General features: G+C 49.1%; 1 protein-coding gene across 1 annotated transcript in view; it reads left to right on the top strand.

Annotated features, from left to right (window-relative positions):
* LOC149450467 (B- and T-lymphocyte attenuator-like) overlaps positions 1-23,405 on the top strand; it is a 66,559-nt gene that overhangs the window by 22,777 nt on the left and 20,377 nt on the right. Inside the window, exon 2 of the mRNA XM_089691921.1 lies at positions 20,294-20,629. Coding sequence (XP_089548047.1) covers positions 20,294-20,629 — 336 coding nt within the window. The remainder of the gene's footprint in view (positions 1-20,293; positions 20,630-23,405) is intronic.

Below are 23,405 nucleotides of genomic sequence, written 5' to 3' on the forward strand. Positions count from 1 at the left end.
CACAGAAACTTTACTTAGGGCCACAGAATTGTTACTCGCACAGACACAGAATTGTTACTCGCACAGACACAGAATTGTTACTGAAGGCCACAGAACTGTTACTTAGGGCCACAGAATTGTTACTCGCACAGACACAGAATTGTTACTCGCACAGACACAGAACTGTTACTGAGGGCCACAGAACTGTTACTTAGGGCCACAGAATTGTTACTCGCACAGACACAGAATTGTTACTCAGGGCCACAGAACTGTTACTTAGGGACAAAGAAACGCTAGTTAGGACCACAGAATTCATACTCAGGGACAGACAGAATTGTTACTGAGTGCCAGAGAATTGTTACTCAGGGACAGACAGAATTGTTACGGAGTGCCAGAGAATTGTTACTCAGGGCCACAGAAACTTTACTTAGGGCCACAGAATTTTTACTCAGGGACAGACAGAATTGTTACTGAGTGCCAGAGAATTGTTACTCAGGGACAGACAGAATTGTTACGGAGTGCCAGAGAATTGTTACTTAGGGCCACAGAAACTTTACTTAGGGCCACAGAATTGTTACTCGCACAGACACAGAATTGTTACTCGCACAGACACAGAACTGTTACTGAGGGCCACAGAAACTTTACTTAGGGACAAAGAAACGCTAGTTAGGGCCACGGAATTCATACTCAGGGACAGACAGAATTGTTACGGAGTGCCAGAGAATTGTTACTCAGGGCCACAGAAACTTTACTTAGGGCCACAGAATTTTTACTCAGGGACAGACAGAATTGTTACTGAGTGCCAGAGAATTGTTACTCAGGGACAGACAGAATTGTTACGGAGTGTCAGAGAATTGTTACTCAGGGACAGACAGAATTGTTACTGAGTGCCAGAGAATTGTTACTTAGGGCCACAGAAACTTTAATTAGGGCCACAGAATTTTTACTCAGGGACAGACAGAATTGTTACTGAGTGCCAAAGAATTGTTACTCAGGGACAGACAGAATTGTTACTGAGTGCCAGAGAATTGTTACTTAGGGCCACAGAAACTTTACTTAGGGCCACAGAATTTTTACTCAGGGACAGACAGAATTGTTACTCAGTGCCAGAGAATTGTTACTCAGGGACAGACAGAATTGTTACTGAGTGCCAGAGAATTGTTACTCAGGGCCCCAGAAACTTTACTTAGGGCCACAGAATTTTTACTCAGGGACAGACAGAATTGTTACTGAGTGCCAGAGAATTGTTACTCAGGGACAGACAGAATTGTTACTGAGTGCCAGAGAATTGTTACTTAGGGCCACAGAAACTTTACTTAGGGCCACAGAATTGTTACTCGCACAGACACAGAATTGTTACTCGCACAGACACAGAACTGTTACTGAGGGCCACAGAAACTTTACTTAGGGACAAAGAAACGCTAGTTAGGGCCACGGAATTCATACTCAGGGACAGACAGAATTGTTACGGAGTGCCAGAGAATTGTTACTCAGGGCCACAGAAACTTTACTTAGGGCCACAGAATTTTTACTCAGGGACAGACAGAATTGTTACGGAGTGCCAGAGAATTGTTACTCAGGGACAGACAGAATTGTTACTGAGTGCCAGAGAATTGTTACTTAGGGCCACAGAAACTTTAATTAGGGCCACAGAATTTTTACTCAGGGACAGACAGAATTGTTACTGAGTGCCAGAGAATTGTTACTCAGGGACAGACAGAATTGTTACCGAGTGCCAGAGAATTCATACTCAGGGACAGACAGAATTGTTACTGAGTGCCAGAGAATTGTTACTCAGGGACAGACAGAATTGTTACGGAGTGCCAGAGAATTGTTACTCAGGGCCACAGAAACTTTACTTAGGGCCACAGAATTTTTACTCAGGGACAGACAGAATTGTTACTGAGTGCCAGAGAATTGTTACTCAGGGACAGACAGAATTGTTACGGAGTGCCAGAGAATTGTTACTTAGGGCCACAGAAACTTTACTTAGGGCCACAGAATTGTTACTCGCACAGACACAGAATTGTTACTCGCACAGACACAGAACTGTTACTGAGGGCCACAGAAACTTTACTTAGGGACAAAGAAACGCTAGTTAGGGCCACGGAATTCATACTCAGGGACAGACAGAATTGTTACGGAGTGCCAGAGAATTGTTACTCAGGGCCACAGAAACTTTACTTAGGGCCACAGAATTTTTACTCAGGGACAGACAGAATTGTTACTGAGTGCCAGAGAATTGTTACTCAGGGACAGACAGAATTGTTACGGAGTGTCAGAGAATTGTTACTCAGGGACAGACAGAATTGTTACTGAGTGCCAGAGAATTGTTACTTAGGGCCACAGAAACTTTAATTAGGGCCACAGAATTTTTACTCAGGGACAGACAGAATTGTTACTGAGTGCCAGAGAATTGTTACTCAGGGACAGACAGAATTGTTACTGAGTGCCAGAGAATTGTTACTTAGGGCCACAGAAACTTTACTTAGGGCCACAGAATTTTTACTCAGGGACAGACAGAATTGTTACTCAGTGCCAGAGAATTGTTACTCAGGGACAGACAGAATTGTTACTGAGTGCCAGAGAATTGTTACTCAGGGCCCCAGAAACTTTACTTAGGGCCACAGAATTTTTACTCAGGGACAGACAGAATTGTTACTGAGTGCCAGAGAATTGTTACTCAGGGACAGACAGAATTGTTACTGAGTGCCAGAGAATTGTTACTTAGGGCCACAGAAACTTTACTTAGGGCCACAGAATTGTTACTCGCACAGACACAGAATTGTTACTCGCACAGACACAGAACTGTTACTGAGGGCCACAGAAACTTTACTTAGGGACAAAGAAACGCTAGTTAGGGCCACGGAATTCATACTCAGGGACAGACAGAATTGTTACGGAGTGCCAGAGAATTGTTACTCAGGGCCACAGAAACTTTACTTAGGGCCACAGAATTTTTACTCAGGGACAGACAGAATTGTTACGGAGTGCCAGAGAATTGTTACTCAGGGACAGACAGAATTGTTACTGAGTGCCAGAGAATTGTTACTTAGGGCCACAGAAACTTTAATTAGGGCCACAGAATTTTTACTCAGGGACAGACAGAATTGTTACTGAGTGCCAGAGAATTGTTACTCAGGGACAGACAGAATTGTTACTGAGTGCCAGATAATTGTTACTCAGGGCCCCAGAAACTTTACTTAGGGCCACAGAATTTTTACTCAGGGACAGACAGAATTGTTACTGAGTGCCAGAGAATTGTTACTCAGGGACAGACAGAATTGTTACTGAGTGCCAGAGAATTGTTACTTAGGGCCACAGAAACTTTACTTAGGGCCACAGAATTGTTACTCGCACAGACACAGAATTGTTACTGAGGGGCACAGAACTGTTACTTGGGGCCACAGAAACGTTAATCAGGGACACAGAATTGTTACTGAGGGCCACAGAACTGTTACTTAGGGCCACAGAATTGTTACTCGCACAGACACAGAATTGTTACTCAGGGACACAGAATTGTTACTCAGGGACACATAATCGTTTAATTAAAGAGTATGTCAGACAACATGCAGAGGAGTGGCAGAGGAGGCAATGTTTTAGGAGCGAGCAGACGTGGCAGCAGAGGAAGGGGTCGAGGCAGCACTATTCGCAGCCAGAGGCCAGTGCTCCCGGTGTCATCCAGCGGTCGTGTCTCCACCGACAACCCTGCCGTCGTCGATTGGTTGGCTCGGTCGTCTTCCTCTTCCCAGGTCACCTCTGACACCTACAGCCAACGGTCGGTGGGTACGTCAGACACAACCGTTAGTTGGCATGGCCCGGGACCTAGCCCACTGAAATCACGTGTCCTCTACCTGCCCCTGTCCTTTGGTGTTCCCTCACCAAGCGAAGTATCGCATGCTGTGGGCTCAGCCCCACTGTACAGTGAGGAAGAGCTAACAGAGGGCGGTCAGGAACGGGGGGAGACATCCGCCTTTTCAGCAGCTAGGCGAAGAAGTAGTGGCGAGGAGAGTGGCCCGGTAGCCGGTCTAGAGACAGGTCTGTCTCCTGACCCAGACGCAGCCGAGGGGGCTAGTAGTGAGGCGGAGACCCTACTTGATGATGAGGAGGTTGATCGCACTTGGCAGCCTCGTCGTCATCAGGCAATTTCTTCCGCATCATCAGGAGAAGAGGGTGGCAGCTTGGCAGTGAGCGAAACAGTCGGTGGGTTGCCCAGGAGACAGCAGGAGGGTCGCAGCAGTGTCAGTGGAAGCAGTGTCAGTGGAGCCAAACGGCCACGGAGTAGAGCACCAGCTCCACTGCAGCCTACCACCACGGCCAGTAGTGGTGCCGGTGTGCACGGAGGAAGCAGCAGTCAGCCAGTGAGGAGTATCGGGGGCAAAGTTTCCTACTCGGCGGTGTGGCAATTTTTCGTCAAGCCGCCCGAGGAAGTAAACGTAGCCGTATGTCGACTATGTGGCCAGAAAGTCAAGCGTGGCCAGGGGGCCCATGTTGGGACTATTTGGGCCATGTTGGGACAATGGGAGACCTCCCATTGCTGCTGTCTCCATCGCCACACTCTGCCATGTGCCACTTTCAGGTCTCCTCACACACTGCTGGTGTGTTCAGTTTTTTGACATAGGGTGCTGGCAGATTACGGGCCTCCCATAGCTGCTGCCAGGCCCCTAATCTGCCATAGGCCCCTATATACCGCCTCCTCATGCTGCTGCCAGGTCCAGAGTCTGTCATGGGTCCCTGTACGGCCTCCCATTGCTGCTGTCTCCATCACCACACTCTGCCATGTGCCACTTTCAGGTCTCCTCACACACTGCTGGTGTGTAGAATTTTTTGACATAGGGTGCTGGCAGATTAAGGGCCTCCCATAGCTGCTGCCAGGCCCCTAATCTGCCATAGGCCCCTATATACCGCCTCCTCATGCTGCTGCCAGGTCCAGAGTCTGTCATGGGTCCCTGTACGGCCTCCCATTGCTGCTGTCTCCATCGCCACACTCTGCCATGTGCCACTTTCAGGTCTCCTCACACACTGCTGGTGTGTAGAATTTTTTGACATAGGGTGCTGGCAGATTACGGGCCTCCCATAGCTGCTGCCAGGCCCCTAATCTGCCATGGGCCCCTATATACCGCCTCCTCATGCTGCTGCCAGGTCCAGAGTCTGTCATGGGTCCCTGTACGGCCTCCCATTGCTGCTGTCTCCATCGCCACACTCTGCCATGTGCCACTTTCAGGTCTCCTCACACACTGCTGGTGTGTAGAATTTTTTGACATAGGGTGCTGGCAGATTAAGGGCCTCCCATAGCTGCTGCCAGGCCCCTAATCTGCCATAGGCCCCTATATACCGCCTCCTCATGCTGCTGCCAGGTCCAGAGTCTGTCATGGGTCCCTGTACGGCCTCCCATTGCTGCTGTCTCCATCGCCACACTCTGCCATGTGCCACTTTCAGGTCTCCTCACACTGCTGGTGTGTAGAATTTTTTGACGTAGGGTGCTGGCAGATTACGGGCCTCCCATTGCTGCTGCCAGGCCCCTAATCTGCCATGGGCCCCTATATACCGCCTCCTCATGCTGCTGCCAGGTCCAGAGTCTGTCATGGGTCCCTGTACGGCCTCCCATTGCTGCTGTCTCCATCGCCACACTCTGCCATGTGCCACTTTCAGGTCTCCTCACACACTGCTGGTGTGTAGAATTTTTTGACATAGGGTGCTGGCAGATTACGGGCCTCCCATAGCTGCTGCCAGGCCCCTAATCTGCCATGGGCCCCTATATACCGCCTCCTCATGCTGCTTCCAGGTCCAGAGTCTGTCATGGGTCCCTGTACGGCCTCCCATTGCTGCTGTCTCCATCACCACACTCTGCCATGTGCCACTTTCAGGTCTCCTCACACACTGCTGGTGTGTAGAATTTTTTGACATAGGGTGCTGGCAGATTAAGGGCCTCCCATAGCTGCTGCCAGGCCCCTAATCTGCCATAGGCCCCTATATACCGCCTCCTCATGCTGCTGCCAGGTCCAGAGTCTGTCATGGGTCCCTGTACGGCCTCCCATTGCTGCTGTCTCCATCGCCACACTCTGCCATGTGCCACTTTCAGGTCTCCTCACACACTGCTGGTGTGTAGAATTTTTTGACATAGGGTGCTGGCAGATTACGGGCCTCCCATAGCTGCTGCCAGGCCCCTAATCTGCCATGGGCCCCTATATACCGCCTCCTCATGCTGCTGCCAGGTCCAGAGTCTGTCATGGGTCCCTGTACGGCCTCCCATTGCTGCTGTCTCCATCGCCACACTCTGCCATGTGCCACTTTCAGGTCTCCTCACACACTGCTGGTGTGTAGAATTTTTTGACATAGGGTGCTGGCAGATTATGGGCCTCCCATTGCTGCTGCCAGGCCCCTAATCTGCCATAGGCCCCTATATACCGCTTCCTCATGCTGCTGCCAGGTCCAGAGTCTCTCATGCCATGTGCCACTTTCAGGTCTCCTCACACTGCTGGTGTGTAGAATTTTTTTGACATAGGGTGCTGGCAGATTACGGGCCTCCCATAGCTGCTGCCAGGCCCCTAATCTGCCATGGGCCCCTATATACCGCCTCCTCATGCTGCTGCCAGGTCCAGAGTCTGTCATGGGTCCCTGTACGGCCTCCCATTGCTGCTGTCTCCATCGCCACACTCTGCCATGTGCCACTTTCAGGTCTCCTCACACACTGCTGGTGTGTAGAATTTTTTGACATAGGGTGCTGGCAGATTACGGGCCTCCCATAGCTGCTGCCAGGCCCCTAATCTGCCATAGGCCCCTATATACCGCCTCCTCATGCTGCTGCCAGGTCCAGAGTCTGTCATGGGTCCCTGTACGGCCTCCCATTGCTGCTGTCTCCATCACCACACTCTGCCATGTGCCACTTTCAGGTCTCCTCACACACTGCTGGTGTGTAGAATTTTTTGACATAGGGTGCTGGCAGATTAAGGGCCTCCCATAGCTGCTGCCAGGCCCCTAATCTGCCATAGGCCCCTATATACCGCCTCCTCATGCTGCTGCCAGGTCCAGAGTCTGTCATGGGTCCCTGTACGGCCTCCCATTGCTGCTGTCTCCATCGCCACACTCTGCCATGTGCCACTTTCAGGTCTCCTCACACTGCTGGTGTGTTGAATTTTTTGACATAGGGTGCTGGCAGATTATGGGCCTCCTATAGCTGCTGCCAGGCCCCTAATCTGCCATAGGCCCCTATATACCGCTTCCTCATGCTGCTGCCAGGTCCAGAGTCTCTCATGCCATGTGCCACTTTCAGGTCTCCTCACACACTGCTGGTGTGTAGAATTTTTTGACATAGGGTGCTGGCAGATTACGGGCCTCCCATAGCTGCTGCCAGGCCCCTAATCTGCCATAGGCCCCTATATACCGCCTCCTCATGCTGCTGCCAGGTCCAGAGTCTGTCATGGGTCCCTGTACGGCCTCCCATTGCTGCTGTCTCCATCACCACACTCTGCCATGTGCCACTTTCAGGTCTCCTCACACACTGCTGGTGTGTAGAATTTTTTGACATAGGGTGCTGGCAGATTACGGGCCTCCCATAGCTGCTGCCAGGCCCCTAATCTGCCATGGGCCCCTATATACCGCCTCCTCATGCTGCTGCCAGGTCCAGAGTCTGTCATGGGTCCCTGTACGGCCTCCCATTGCTGCTGTCTCCATCGCCACACTCTGCCATGTGCCACTTTCAGGTCTCCTCACACACTGCTGGTGTGTAGAATTTTTTGACATAGGGTGCTGGCAGATTAAGGGCCTCCCATAGCTGCTGCCAGGCCCCTAATCTGCCATAGGCCCCTATATACCGCCTCCTCATGCTGCTGCCAGGTCCAGAGTCTGTCATGGGTCCCTGTACGGCCTCCCATTGCTGCTGTCTCCATCGCCACACTCTGCCATGTGCCACTTTCAGGTCTCCTCACACTGCTGGTGTGTAGAATTTTTTGACATAGGGTGCTGGCAGATTACGGGCCTCCCATTGCTGCTGCCAGGCCCCTAATCTGCCATGGGCCCCTATATACCGCCTCCTCATGCTGCTGCCAGGTCCAGAGTCTGTCATGGGTCCCTGTACGGCCTCCCATTGCTGCTGTCTCCATCGCCACACTCTGCCATGTGCCACTTTCAGGTCTCCTCACACACTGCTGGTGTGTAGAATTTTTTGACATAGGGTGCTGGCAGATTACGGGCCTCCCATAGCTGCTGCCAGGCCCCTAATCTGCCATGGGCCCCTATATACCGCCTCCTCATGCTGCTGCCAGGTCCAGAGTCTGTCATGGGTCCCTGTACGGCCTCCCATTGCTGCTGTCTCCATCACCACACTCTGCCATGTGCCACTTTCAGGTCTCCTCACACACTGCTGGTGTGTAGAATTTTTTGACATAGGGTGCTGGCAGATTAAAGGCCTCCCATAGCTGCTGCCAGGCCCCTAATCTGCCATAGGCCCCTATATACCGCCTCCTCATGCTGCTGCCAGGTCCAGAGTCTGTCATGGGTCCCTGTACGGCCTCCCATTGCTGCTGTCTCCATCGCCACACTCTGCCATGTGCCACTTTCAGGTCTCCTCACACACTGCTGGTGTGTAGAATTTTTTGACATAGGGTGCTGGCAGATTACGGGCCTCCCATAGCTGCTGCCAGGCCCCTAATCTGCCATGGGCCCCTATATACCGCCTCCTCATGCTGCTGCCAGGTCCAGAGTCTGTCATGGGTCCCTGTACGGCCTCCCATTGCTGCTGTCTCCATCGCCACACTCTGCCATGTGCCACTTTCAGGTCTCCTCACACACTGCTGGTGTGTAGAATTTTTTGACATAGGGTGCTGGCAGATTACGGGCCTCCCATAGCTGCTGCCAGGCCCCTAATCTGCCATGGGCCCCTATATACCGCCTCCTCATGCTGCTGCCAGGTCCAGAGTCTGTCATGGGTCCCTGTACGGCCTCCCATTGCTGCTGTCTCCATCGCCACACTCTGCCATGTGCCACTTTCAGGTCTCCTCACACTGCTGGTGTGTTGAATTTTTTGACATAGGGTGCTGGCAGATTATGGGCCTCCTATAGCTGCTGCCAGGCCCCTAATCTGCCATAGGCCCCTATATACCGCTTCCTCATGCTGCTGCCAGGTCCAGAGTCTCTCATGCCATGTGCCACTTTCAGGTCTCCTCACACTGCTGGTGTGTAGAATTTTTTTGACATAGGGTGCTGGCAGATTACGGGCCTCCCATAGCTGCTGCCAGGCCCCTAATCTGCCATGGGCCCCTATATACCGCCTCCTCATGCTGCTGCCAGGTCCAGAGTCTGTCATGGGTCCCTGTACGGCCTCCCATTGCTGCTGTCTCCATCGCCACACTCTGCCATGTGCCACTTTCAGGTCTCCTCACACACTGCTGGTGTGTAGAATTTTTTGACATAGGGTGCTGGCAGATTACGGGCCTCCCATAGCTGCTGCCAGGCCCCTAATCTGCCATAGGCCCCTATATACCGCCTCCTCATGCTGCTGCCAGGTCCAGAGTCTGTCATGGGTCCCTGTACGGCCTCCCATTGCTGCTGTCTCCATCACCACACTCTGCCATGTGCCACTTTCAGGTCTCCTCACACACTGCTGGTGTGTAGAATTTTTTGACATAGGGTGCTGGCAGATTAAGGGCCTCCCATAGCTGCTGCCAGGCCCCTAATCTGCCATAGGCCCCTATATACCGCCTCCTCATGCTGCTGCCAGGTCCAGAGTCTGTCATGGGTCCCTGTACAGCCTCCCATTGCTGCTGTCTCCATCGCCACACTCTGCCATGTGCCACTTTCAGGTCTCCTCACACACTGCTGGTGTGTAGAATTTTTTGACATAGGGTGCTGGCAGATTACGGGCCTCCCATTGCTGCTGCCAGGCCCCTAATCTGCCATGGGCCCCTATATACCGCCTCCTCATGCTGCTGCCAGGTCCAGAGTCTGTCATGGGTCCCTGTACGGCCTCCCATTGCTGCTGTCTCCATCGCCACACTCTGCCATGTGCCACTTTCAGGTCTCCTCACACTGCTGGTGTGTAGAATTTTTTTGACATAGGGTGCTGGCAGATTACGGGCCTCCCATAGCTGCTGCCAGGCCCCTAATCTGCCATGGGCCCCTATATACCGCCTCCTCATGCTGCTGCCAGGTCCAGAGTCTGTCATGGGTCCCTGTACGGCCTCCCATTGCTGCTGTCTCCATCGCCACACTCTGCCATGTGCCACTTTCAGGTCTCCTCACACACTGCTGGTGTGTAGAATTTTTTGACATAGGGTGCTGGCAGATTACGGGCCTCCCATAGCTGCTGCCAGGCCCCTAATCTGCCATGGGCCCCTATATACCGCCTCCTCATGCTGCTGCCAGGTCCAGAGTCTGTCATGGGTCCCTGTACGGCCTCCCATTGCTGCTGTCTCCATCGCCACACTCTGCCATGTGCCACTTTCAGGTCTCCTCACACACTGCTGGTGTGTAGAATTTTTTGACATAGGGTGCTGGCAGATTAAGGGCCTCCCATTGCTGCTGCCAGGCCCCTAATCTGCCATAGGCCCCTATATACCGCTTCCTCATGCTGCTGCCAGGTCCAGAGTCTCTCATGCCATGTGCCACTTTCAGGTCTCCTCACACTGCTGGTGTGTAGAATTTTTTTGACATAGGGTGCTGGCAGATTACGGGCCTCCCATAGCTGCTGCCAGGCCCCTAATCTGCCATGGGCCCCTATATACCGCCTCCTCATGCTGCTGCCAGGTCCAGAGTCTGTCATGGGTCCCTGTACGGCCTCCCATTGCTGCTGTCTCCATCGCCACACTCTGCCATGTGCCACTTTCAGGTCTCCTCACACACTGCTGGTGTGTAGAATTTTTTGACATAGGGTGCTGGCAGATTACGGGCCTCCCATAGCTGCTGCCAGGCCCCTAATCTGCCATAGGCCCCTATATACCGCCTCCTCATGCTGCTGCCAGGTCCAGAGTCTGTCATGGGTCCCTGTACGGCCTCCCATTGCTGCTGTCTCCATCACCACACTCTGCCATGTGCCACTTTCAGGTCTCCTCACACACTGCTGGTGTGTAGAATTTTTTGACATAGGGTGCTGGCAGATTAAGGGCCTCCCATAGCTGCTGCCAGGCCCCTAATCTGCCATAGGCCCCTATATACCGCCTCCTCATGCTGCTGCCAGGTCCAGAGTCTGTCATGGGTCCCTGTACGGCCTCCCATTGCTGCTGTCTCCATCGCCACACTCTGCCATGTGCCACTTTCAGGTCTCCTCACACACTGCTGGTGTGTAGAATTTTTTGACATAGGGTGCTGGCAGATTACGGGCCTCCCATAGCTGCTGCCAGGCCCCTAATCTGCCATAGGCCCCTATATACCGCCTCCTCATGCTGCTGCCAGGTCCAGAGTCTGTCATGGGTCCCTGTACGGCCTCCCATTGCTGCTGTCTCCATCGCCACACTCTGCCATGTGCCACTTTCAGGTCTCCTCACACACTGCTGGTGTGTAGAATTTTTTGACATAGGGTGCTGGCAGATTAAGGGCCTCCCATAGCTGCTGCCAGGCCCCTAATCTGCCATAGGCCCCTATATACCGCCTCCTCATGCTGCTGCCAGGTCCAGAGTCTCTCATGGGTCCCTGTACGTCCTCCCATTGCTGCTGTCTCCATCGCCACACTCTGCCATGTGCCACTTTCAGGTCTCCTCACACTGCTGGTGTGTAGAATTTTTTTGACATAGGGTGCTGGCAGATTACGGGCCTCCCATAGCTGCTGCCAGGCCCCTAATCTGCCATGGGCCCCTATACCGACTCCTCATGCTGTGACGTTGCAACAAGGTGGAATTCAACCCTACATATGTTAGACCGCCTTTACGAACAGCAAAAGGCCATCACAGATTTCCTGATGTTAAAAGCGGATAAAGGTATTCCCTGTGTAACTTAGATGTCAGCCATTGGCAGCTCATGCGTGACACCTGCGCTTGCTCAGGCCCTTTGAGGAGGCCACGCTATTCGTGAGTCGGCAGGACTATGGGATGAACGACGTCATTCCTCTGTTGCACGTCCTGGAACAAATGCTGTTAACAATGGCTGGTCAGGGTGCGGTAGACGTGGCGCACAGATCTCAACGCCACATGACCCCTGTGGGGGCAGGACAGGAAGAAGAGGAGGAGGTAGAGGAGGACATTGGTGCTCAGGAATTATTGAGTGAAATGGGTGGTTTTTCCACTCAGCGGACAGGAGTGGAGGAGCAGGAGCATCTGGTAGAGGAGGAGGAGGAGGAGGAGACAGAGGACCCAGACGCACCGTGGCAGTATGCTGTGGAGATGGAGGCAGGGAGTCCCTCGCATTCCTTGGCACAAATGGCCCATAGCATGCTCGCTTGCTTGCGTAGCGACAGCCGAATAATAACCATCAGACAGAGGGATGACTTTTGGCTGTCCACCTTGTTGGACCCTCGCTACCGTTCAAAAATGGTGGCCTTTTTCACACCTGCTGAGAGGGAGGCCAAAATAACGTACTATAAAAACCACCTATGTAGTCAGCTGGTCTCTGCCTGTCTGCGCCAACGTCCATCCTCAGACACTGTGGGCCCTGTGCGCTCGCGTTCCGCTGCCATGGCAGCAGGGGAGGGGTGGGGTGGTAGGAGCAGTGGCAGCTCCACCAGCAGCGGCTGCCTCAGTCTGCAGTCGATGATGAGTAGCTTTCTTCACCAGCGCAGTGAGGAAACTACTAACCAGCCGCAGCAGCAGCAGCAGCAGCAGCATCAGGTGGACCTGGAGCAGGACCTCAAACAACAGGCTTAGGCCTACTTGGACAGCACCCTGCCAACCGAGGTAGACAATCCCCTTGACTACTGGGCAACGAAACTTGACCTTTGGCCCCAACTAGCTGAATTTGCCCTTGAAAGGCTGTCATGCCCGGCCAGTAGCGTGGCATCGGAGCGCGTGTTTAGTGCGGCAGGAGGTATTGCAACTCCGCGGAGGACACGACTGTCCACCCAAAGTGTGGAGAGACTGACGTTTGTGAAAATGAATCAGGCGTGGATTAGTCTGGATTTCAAACCACCAGTTCCTGACACAACTGACTAAATCCGCCATGAATCATGCCCCAAACATGTGCCACTTTCAGGTCTCCTCACACTGCTGGTGTGTTCCATTTTTTGTCATAGGGTGCTGGCAGATTACGGGCCTCCCATAGCTGCTGCCAGGCCCCTAATCTGCCATGGGCCCCTATACCGCCTCCTCATGCTGCTGCCAAGTCCAGAGTCTCTCATGGGTCCCTGTACGGCCTCCCATTGCTGCTGTCTCCATCGCCACACTCTGCCATGTGCCACTTTCAGGTCTCACACACTGCTGGTGTGTAGAATTTTTTGACATAGGGTGCTGGCAGATTACGGGCCTCCCATAGCTGCTGCCAGGCCCCTAATCTGCCATAGGCCCCTATATACCGCCTCCTCATGCTGCTGCCAGGTCCAGAGTCTGTCATGGGTCCCTGTACGGCCTCCCATTGCTGCTGTCTCCATCGCCACACTCTGCCATGTGCCACTTTCAGGTCTCCTCACACTGCTGGTGGGTTCCATTTTTTGTCATAGGGTGCTGGCAGATTACGGGCCTCCCATAGCTGCTGCCAGGCCCCTAATCTGCCATGGGCCCCTGTTGTCGCTTGTTGGCATATTCCGCTCGTTCAGATGCTCCTTCTCCTGCTACTCCTCTTCACGGATTCCGTCAGCAGTCTTTCTTGGAATCCGTTTCCAAGAGACAACAGTTTGCGAGCACGCACCAGACGGTGCAGAAACTGAACGTCCTCCTGTCCAAGTTGCTGCTGCCAGGCTCGTAATCTGTCATGCGCCCCTGTACCGCCTCCTCATGCTGCTGCCAGGTCCAGAGTGTGTCATGGGCCCCCGTACCGACTCCAAATGCTGCTGCCAGGCCCGTAATCTGTCATGGGCCCCTGTACCGCCTCCCCATGCTGCTGCCAGGTCCAGATTGTGTCATGGGTCCCTGTACGGCCTCCCATTGCTGCTGCCAGGCCTGTAATCTGCCATGGGCCCCCGTACCGACTCCTCATGCTGCTGCCAGGCCCGTAATCTGCCATGGGCCCCTGTACCGCCTCCTCATGCTGCTGCCAGGTCCAGAGTGTGTCATGGGTCCCTGTACGGCCTCCCATTGCTGCTGTCTCTATCGCCACACTCTGCCATGTGCCACTTTCAGGTCTCCTCACACTGCTGGTGGTTTCCATTTTTGTCATAGGGTGCTGTATGGCCTCCCATTGCTGCTGCCTCCACCGCCACACTGTGGCTCCACACTCTGGTTTTGGCCCCGTGACTGCCCAAATGAGTGAAGTGTGCGGTGATTCTAAGATCGACGGCACTCATCTGCATGTCATACTGCCTGACAGTATTATTTCTCTTCCCCAGCAGACTCCAAGGGCATTTAAATTAAAGGTACAGTGTTCAGCACTAATATTAAGTCTCTCTGAAGCCTAGAAACACCCTTTTTTAAGTTAAATTCACAGCGAATATATTCGACTCGAATCGAAATTTTTCTACGAATTCGCCGAATCAGTCGAATCGAATTTTTGAATACTTCGCTCATCTCTACACATAATGATCAATTAGGCGAAAATGAATGTGTTTAACAAATGGGCCTGGCTGGTCCAAATCCGGCCACGTTGGTGAACCTTGGCTGAGTTTGCGAAGAGTCTTGGCTGTGTGCCCTCATTGTTTTGGAAATCCAACATACCCTTTTAGTGACAAACCTCTTCATTCATTATTTTATGGGACCCACGATGGAAGAAGCCTGAAGCTTGTCCTGAAAGTGGAACTATAGTCAGAAAATTAAGTCCTGTTAGATCGCTTCAGGCTGGTCCCTTTTGCAGGTATAGCAACGTAAAACTTGCCTACCGAACACTTTCACCCCCTTCCTGCCCAGGCCAATTTTCAGCTTTCAGTGTTGTCGCACTTTGAATGACAATTGCGCGATCATGCAAAACTGTACCAATTTTTATCATTTTTTGAGACAGATAGAGCTTTCTTTTGTTGGTATTTAATCACCGCTGGGGTTTTTATTTTTTGCTAAACAAACAAAAAAATGTTTTTTTTCTTAATTTCTGTTATAAAACTTTGCAAACAGGTAATTTTTCTCCTTCACTGATGTGTGCTGATGAGGCTGCACTGATGGGCACTGATATGCAGCACTGATGAGCACTGATGAGGCTGCACTGATGGGCACTGATATGCAGCACTGATGAGCACTGATGAGGCTGCACTGATGGGCTCTGATGAAGAGGCACTGATGAGGCTGCACTGATGTGCAGCACTGATAGGTGGCACTGATGGGCACCGATAGGTGGCACTGATAGGCAGCACTGAAGGTCACTGATAGACAGCACTGACTTGTGGCAGTGATGGGCACTGACTGGCCTCACGGATAGACATTAACTGGGAGCACTAATAGACATTGACTGGTGGCACTGATAGACATTGACTGGCGGCACTGATGGGCACTGACTGGTGGCACTGATGATCACTGACTGGCGGCATTAATTATTTATTTATTTCAGGTACTTCTATAGCGCCATCAATATACGTAACGCTTTACATATATATTGTACATTCCCATCAGTCCCTAACCCTCAAGGGATATACAATCTAAGGTATTGATGGACACTGGCAACACTGATGGACACTGACTGGCAGCACTGATGAACACTGACTGGCGACACTGATGGACACTGACTGGCGACACTGATGGAAACTGACTGGCGGCACTGATGGACACTGATTGGCGGCACTGATGGACACTGTTGGGGCTGGGGGCTGCATTCGACTGCATCTGATTTTTAAATACATTTGCCGTTTACTGACTCTTCTCTCTTTCCTCATGCTGTGACAGGCAACTGTATTTACACTGAGCTCAGTTGTGTTATTGGACTCAGCTGATCACGTGGTAAAAGAGTTCTGTGATTAGTCCTTTACATTGTCATGTGATCAGCTGTGTCCGATGGACACAGTGATCACAGAGCTCACTGGGTGCGTACGTGAGGCATATGATGCCCTCCCACAACTAAACAACCACACTGCAGCTGTCATTCAGCTATAGCCCAGCCATCAAGTGGGTAAAAATAAGTGCCTATACTGTTTAAAATCCAGTAATACACTGTCTCACACTGCTCTGCTCATGCTCAGGTGCTCTCCATTTTTTAGGCACTGTGCCTAAAATCTAGAGGCCGATTTGTTGACAACCTAAAGATTTACTGCTGCTCCAGGGCTCTGGGCTTCAGCCAAATGGCAGCCTCCAGCAAGAAGAAACAGAAGCAATACTGGAGGCATTTTACAGCACACACTAATTTTGGTAGCAGAATCATTACTATGAAAGGTATGTTCCTCGCTAAAGAACATTATTTTTTATCAACTTGGTATAGTAAAGTTCAACTTTAAGAGATGGAAAAAGATGAGCAACATATTAAGCAGTGAATAAATGAAGATTACCACACATTTATCAATATTTCTGATTAGAGTTCAGCTTTTATAACTTTGACGGACTTCAGAATGAATGAACAGATAGGACTACTGGTAGTGAAATATCTCCCTATGTTATCTTTGATTAAAGTTTACTTGTACTTGCTTTTATTAAAATAAAGTGGCAGGATATTGTTTGCCCAATTACAGGACTAGTTATATTTTGACCTGGACCCCAGCTCCAAGTGAATGTAGCACCCTCTAGGTAGCTAGATTTATTATTTGTTTGAGACAGAGTCTGGGTAGCAGCCTGTGAGTGAGGCAGAAGTTCACCTCAGGACAAGCTGGGAGGCTCTACATGTTACGGCTTATGGAGTCCTCCCACCCTTCCAGAAACTCAGAGAACTTTTGGAGGAGGAGGAGGAGGGGAGCAAACCTAGATATGCATGTTTAAGGGAACTTGGCAAATCCCCAGGCAGGAGGCCAGGCATGGGGACCAAGGACAACCCTTAAATGTAGAAGAGTCTTAGCAGCAGGGGAGTTGGTGGAAGATGGACTGAGAGGAAGGTAGGAATGTGGAGCCTGGGAGGGGGCCCTAGGAGACAGGAGGATCTTCACTGTTCCACTATCTCTTAGGGAGGACATTCTGAGCAGCAGGGAAGGAGCCAGCCCAGTGAAAGGCCTGAAAGCAGCTACCAACCCACCATGCTGACAGGGGCCAGATAAAGGGAGAGGGCAGTCAGGTACAAGACCCAACTAGATCTCATCCGGGACTAATTAACTGGCAGATTATGGAATCCCTTGCCCAGGGATGCCCTCAGTGCAGTCGGGGTGAAGAGGAAGGATTCATCTGGGGTCTGAGGAAGTACACCAAGGGGGCTTCAATGCTCCTTAACAGAGACAGTTGCTATTGTTTTGATCCACCTTTTTGTACAGTATTGTTGCTAAGAATTTTGTCCTCAAGTTTACAGTTCCTTGGGCATCTCGTATACCCCTAGACCCCATCCAAGTAAAAACAAGCTCAAGGACTGTTTACTGATTACAAGCGTGCAGGTGTGGAAAAATGTGTTGCCTGGCCATGCAGAGTTTAGGGGGACCCAAACAAATCCAGCGGCCCTCAAGAGGGTAGTGCTACACGAATATAGAAATATTGTATCTGAGACAAGTTAAATAGGATCTTCTCTTCACAAGACTGTCCTGGGCAATGCGTTATGGATCTCTCCAATCTGCCAGTGGCTTCCTGGTACAGCTCCTCTGTGAGCTCATAGAGGACATCCATGGAGGATGACCAATCTACTTCACCTAGAACCTTAATTTACAGCAGCAGCACTACTGTGATGTCAAAAGACTATCATAGTTACATAGTTAGTATGGCTGAAAAAAGACAAAAAAGTCCATCCAGTTCAACCATAGAAAAAAAACCCAGCAAACCACGATATAAACAAATCCTTCCTGATCCCCCGAGAGGCAATCGGATATTCCCTGGATCAACTTTACCTATAAATGTTATATCCAGCTATATTCTGTGTATCTAGGAAAGAATCCAGGCCTTTTTTGAAACAATCCACTGAGCTAGCCAGAACCAACTCTTGAGGGAGTCTATTCCACATTTTCACAGCTCTCACTGTGAAGAAACCTTTCTGTGTTTGGAGATTACATTTCTTTGTCCTCCAGACGTAAAGAGTGCCCCCTTGTCCTCTGTGATGACCTCAGGGGGAATAGCTCTACACCGAGTTCACTATATGAACCACTAATGTATTTATACATGGAGATCATATCCCCCCTTATGTACTATACATGGAGATCATATCCCCCCTTATGTATTTATACATGGAGATCATATCCCCCCTTATGTATTTTACATGTTGATCATATCCCCCTTATGTATTATACATGGCGATCATATCCCCCCTTATGTATTATACATGGAGATCATATCCCCCCTTATGTATTATACATGGAGATCATATCCCCCCTTATGTATTATACATGGAGATCATATCCCCCCTTATGTATTATACATGGGGATCATACCCCCTTATGTATTATACATGGAGATCATATCCCCCCCTTATGTATTATACATGGAGATCATATCCCCCCTTATGTATTATACATGGAGATCATATCCCCCCTTATGTATTATACATGGTGATCATATCCCCCCTTATGTATTATACATGGAGATCATATCCCCCCTTATGTATTATACATGGAGATCATATCCCCCTTATGTATTATACATGGAGATCATATCCCCCCTTATGTATTATACATGGTGATCGTATCCCCCCTTATGTATTATACATGGAGATCATATCCCCCTTATGTATTATACATGGAGATCATATCCCCCTTATGTATTTTACATGGAGATCATATCCCCCCTTATGTATTATACATGGAGATCATATCCCCCCTTATGTATTATACATGGTGATCATATCCCCCCTTATGTATTATACATGGAGATCATATCCCCCCTTATGTATTATACATGGAGATCATATCCCCCTTATGTATTATACATGGAGATCATATCCCCCTTATGTATTATACATGGAGATCATATCCCCCTTATGTATTATACATGGAGATCATATCCCCCCCTTATGTATTATACATGGAGATCATACCCCCCCCTTATGTATTATACATGGTGATCATATCCCCCCTTATGTATTATACATGGAGATCATATCCCCCCTTATGTATTATACATGGAGATCATACCCCCCCTTATGTATTATACATGGAGATCATATCCCCCCTTAATCTCCTCTTCTTAAGAGAGAATAAATTCAGTTCCTCTAATCTTTCCTCATAGCTGAGCTCCTCCATGCCTCTTATCAGTTTGGTTGCCCTTCTCTGCACTTTCTCCAGTTCCCCAATGTTCTTTTTGTGAATTGGTGCCCAAAACTGAACTGCATATTCCAGATGAGGTCTTACTAATGATTTGTACCGGGGAAATGATATCTCTCTCTCTGGAGTCTATACCTCTTTTAATACAAGAGAGGATTTTGCTCACTTTAGAAACCGCAGCTTGGCATTGCATGCCATTATTAAGCTTGTGATCTACCAGAACTCCCAGATCCTTATTTATAATTCTTGCATCCACAAAATATTACTTTCAGTTTTTAACCACTGCTGTTGTGTGAATACCGCCATAGACTGACCATTAACCACAAACCTTGTTAAAAAACAAAGCTCATTCTCCATTACCACAGTGCCTACAAAATAACCATTACACTTATCTATTTATTTCCGATGACTACAGTATCTGCAAAGTTTCAGCAAACCAGACAGAGGATTCCTAAAGTACAATTTTGGACTGAGCTGTACAGAAGGTGGTGTGTGTGTGTGTGTGTAGGGGAAGGGTGTAGTCACTCCTATGAGTTATTGATGCATGTGTATACTGTTCAGCTTGAGCTATTGAGCTTTGTGAATTAAAGGATCATTGAGAAGGAAAAGTCAGCAGTTGCCTAGATAATTCTCCCAGTAGTTTCTTTAAGAGCAAGAGCTTGAGGTAAATATGAAGGCTGACATTGTTGATCTTTCTGAAAATTCTAGTTACCTGGCTAGCATAATAATCTTCTGGCTTCAACATTGCCTGACGTGGAACAAGCAAGCAGATTAAGACAATAAGAGAAAAGTCTTCCAGGTTTATGATTTCAAGTAGGAATAGGATTGATTGCCTTTTCTCTCATTATAACCTTTTAACCTAGAAGTTTGATTCTGGAGAACATACAATATCCCTACAGATAGAGCCTCTTACGGAAACTGAAATCAGAATCTCTTGCAAGTCAAATGATAACACTAAGCCATCGTACACGGAGCAGTTTGTAATGAATGTTCCTTTCTTCACAGGTCTCGGTTTGGCTTGCACTCCACAAATAAATATCCCAGCGAATTCAAAGATCAGTCAATCTAATTCATTTGTCCTGAGATGTCCAGTCTCTTTCTGCTCCCAGGATCTGCCCAATGTGACCTGGTGCAGAATAGATCAACAACAAAATAATAAATGTGAGCCTGTAGAACCGGATCCTCGGATCTCCTCCGAATGGGAAGACATAAAAGAAAAAGAAGCAGTTCATGTTCTAAGGGTGAACTCTGTGCACACAAATTACACAGGATTTTATAAATGTTCAGCAACCTACAACAATGAGCAGATCGTAGGGCGTTCAATAGAAATTACTTTGCCTGGTAAGTCAGTTCAGATTTTAAAATATATTTTGATGATGCTGTAAATAAACTATGATTTGTAGAATATCAGTATATTATCCCCTTATCGCTGAAATTTCAAAGCATGCTGACAGCATCTAAACTTGCTAGTAAGCGGAGAGCAGAGTGAGGATTCATGTCAAAATTGACCTTTCCTATTGGAGCCCATTGCTGCTCCAACATATGCATTCAAATGCAAATTGCAACATTTCACAAGAAACTTTGTGCTTGACCTGCTTTGTCAATCCAAATGCACTGCCATCAGACTTGCTACATCCAAAGAAAGCAACCCAACACAAAGCAGGTTATGTACACAACTCTATTGAAGTCTGCTGACTTGTGTTTGTTTTCCTGCATTTTCCTAAAATGCACACCAATGTCTGTGTACACAAACCCTATTGGATTGACACAACATCCTATTTGAAGCATCAATGGTACCATGGATATGGTGGGCATTGGTGAATAAACAGAGGTAGCCTAACTTAGAGTTTGACCAGGCTCTTGTTCCTGGGAAGACCATTGGGGCCTGTCTAGATACAACCACCAGATGTGTCCTCCAGAAACATTTGTGTGTACAGCTCCACTGCCATGACTCAGAAGCCCCATGACTAGGTAAGAGCGAATAAACTTTCCCCAGTCAGAGCTTGTGACAAATCCATTTAGAATGCTTTTCACCAATGTTCCTGGATATAGAGCAGTCTGCGGTGCTGGGCCATTTTGGAAGCATGGGTGCATTTGTTGTCACATTGGCTGTCCTCCCCATTATCCCTAGCATCTCCCATCTGACTTGTTAAACAAGTTACCCATGTCTTTCCTTCCATATCCCCAGACACAAAGCAGCTGAGATTTACAGGGAAGTTTAAAAAAACTTGAAATAAAATTGCAAAATCATTTATTTAATAAATATTACAGAAGTATATGTACAGTGGGGCACAAAAGTATTTAGTCAGCCACCAATTGTGCAAGTTCTCCCACTTAAAAAGATGAGAGAGGCCTGTAATTGGCATCATAGGTAGACCTCAACTATGAGAGACAAAATGAGAAAAACAATCCAGACAATCACATTGGCTGATTTGGAAAGAATTTATTTGCAAATTATGGTGGAAAATAAGTATTTGGTCAATATCAAAAGTTCATCTCAATACTTTGTTATATATCCTTTGTTGGCAATGACAGAGGTCAGACGTTTCCTGTAAGTCTTCACAAGGTTGGCACACACTGTTGCTGGTATGTTGGCCCATTCCTCCATGCAGATCTCCTCTACAGCAGTGATGTTTTGGGGCTGTCGCTGGACGGACACGGATTCTCACATAAGGGGTCAATGGCTGGTAGTCCAGGGGATAACAAACTGTGGGGTGTTTGCTATTTGATCTGTGGTGCCAAGAAGTTGGTTGTTGGTCATGGGAGTGAGAAGGACTATACATTGGAGGATGCAGTGCTGCACCTAACTGGGGTTATCCCTTAGCAGGACCCAGAAACGGGACTGTATAATTGAGCAATTTTACCACTGGTTGAAAGCTACTATAGACTAGAGGTGTGAGAAACCACAGCATAGTCCAAGCCCAAGAACTAGTTGAGAAGAAACTCAGACATGTTTTGTAACCTTTGCATTGCCACGTGACTGATGAAAAACTATGATATACAGATAAAGAGGAACCATACTTTTATATTTTTATTCAAGTAAAGAGAGTTCTGACTTAGTAACAAGGACTGGTCTGTATTAGTACGAGAAAAGAGTGGACATATACTCCTACAATGAATGGAAATTGGGGGAACGAATGGGGAATGAGGTGTAAAACATTTATGTTAACCTTCTGGGTGATGGAGAATAAAAGTAAAAGGAAGGAGGAGGAAGAGGGGTTCTAATGGAGCCCTCCTATGGAATGGGCCTGGACCACGAGTATGCGAGGCCTCACCATGTACAGAGCAGCTTACCCCCCTGCTTTTGGACTAAAGAGTAAATTGTAAAGTACAACATGTATAGAACTGTCAACTGTCAATGCCAGGATAGGTTGGGTATCACTGCCAGGTGAAAAGACGTTATTATGCCGGTGTGGGGTCTTACTTAACCTCAAGTAATAAAATAAAGCTGACAGCATACAGTTCCCCTGTGCTGCCAACACACACACAATTTTTGGAGCCTTTAAAAGAGAACTCAAAAATTTTATTTTTTAATTGTGTCCCCCATTTGGTAGCTCTTCCCATCACTTTCTGTCCTGGTGATAGGGATCAATAAGACAGAAAGTGAGAAGAAATCTCTTCAGTGAGAATGTATGTAGCTAAACAGAGTAGAACATTACAACCACTAACATGTTTTTATTACTGTCACAGAAAAAACAGTAATTGGGACCAGAATTAAGGGGAAACATTCTCAATGGGAACACTGACATAATCAAAATCCTTCCAAAAACCTGGGAAAGCCACCACTCACAAGCCTGCATAGTGAGCATCTGTCAGTGAACACAGGTGCCTGCTGGTTAGACCTCCCCACACAATCGTCCATAATAATGAAGTTTTGAAAAGCACTGACCAAGGGCGGACTGACAACTCATGGGGCCCCCGGGCAATAGGAAATCATGGGGCCCCTGTGTTCTTGCCCACACTCAAACCACACCCAAAAAAGCCTATGAAAGGTACCAGAAGCATCTCATGGGGCCTCCTACTGACCCCGGGCCCTCAGGCAGTGCCCAAGTGCCCGAATGGTCAGTCCGCCCCTGGCACTGACATTGTTGGAGAGTGTATTTTTTGTATAGTGATA

This window comes from Staurois parvus, unplaced genomic scaffold (genome assembly GCF_062004578.1).
Source record: "Staurois parvus isolate SC_StPar_1 unplaced genomic scaffold, SC_StPar_1.0 ptg000574l, whole genome shotgun sequence".
In the NCBI taxonomy this organism is placed as follows: Eukaryota; Metazoa; Chordata; class Amphibia; order Anura; family Ranidae; genus Staurois; species Staurois parvus.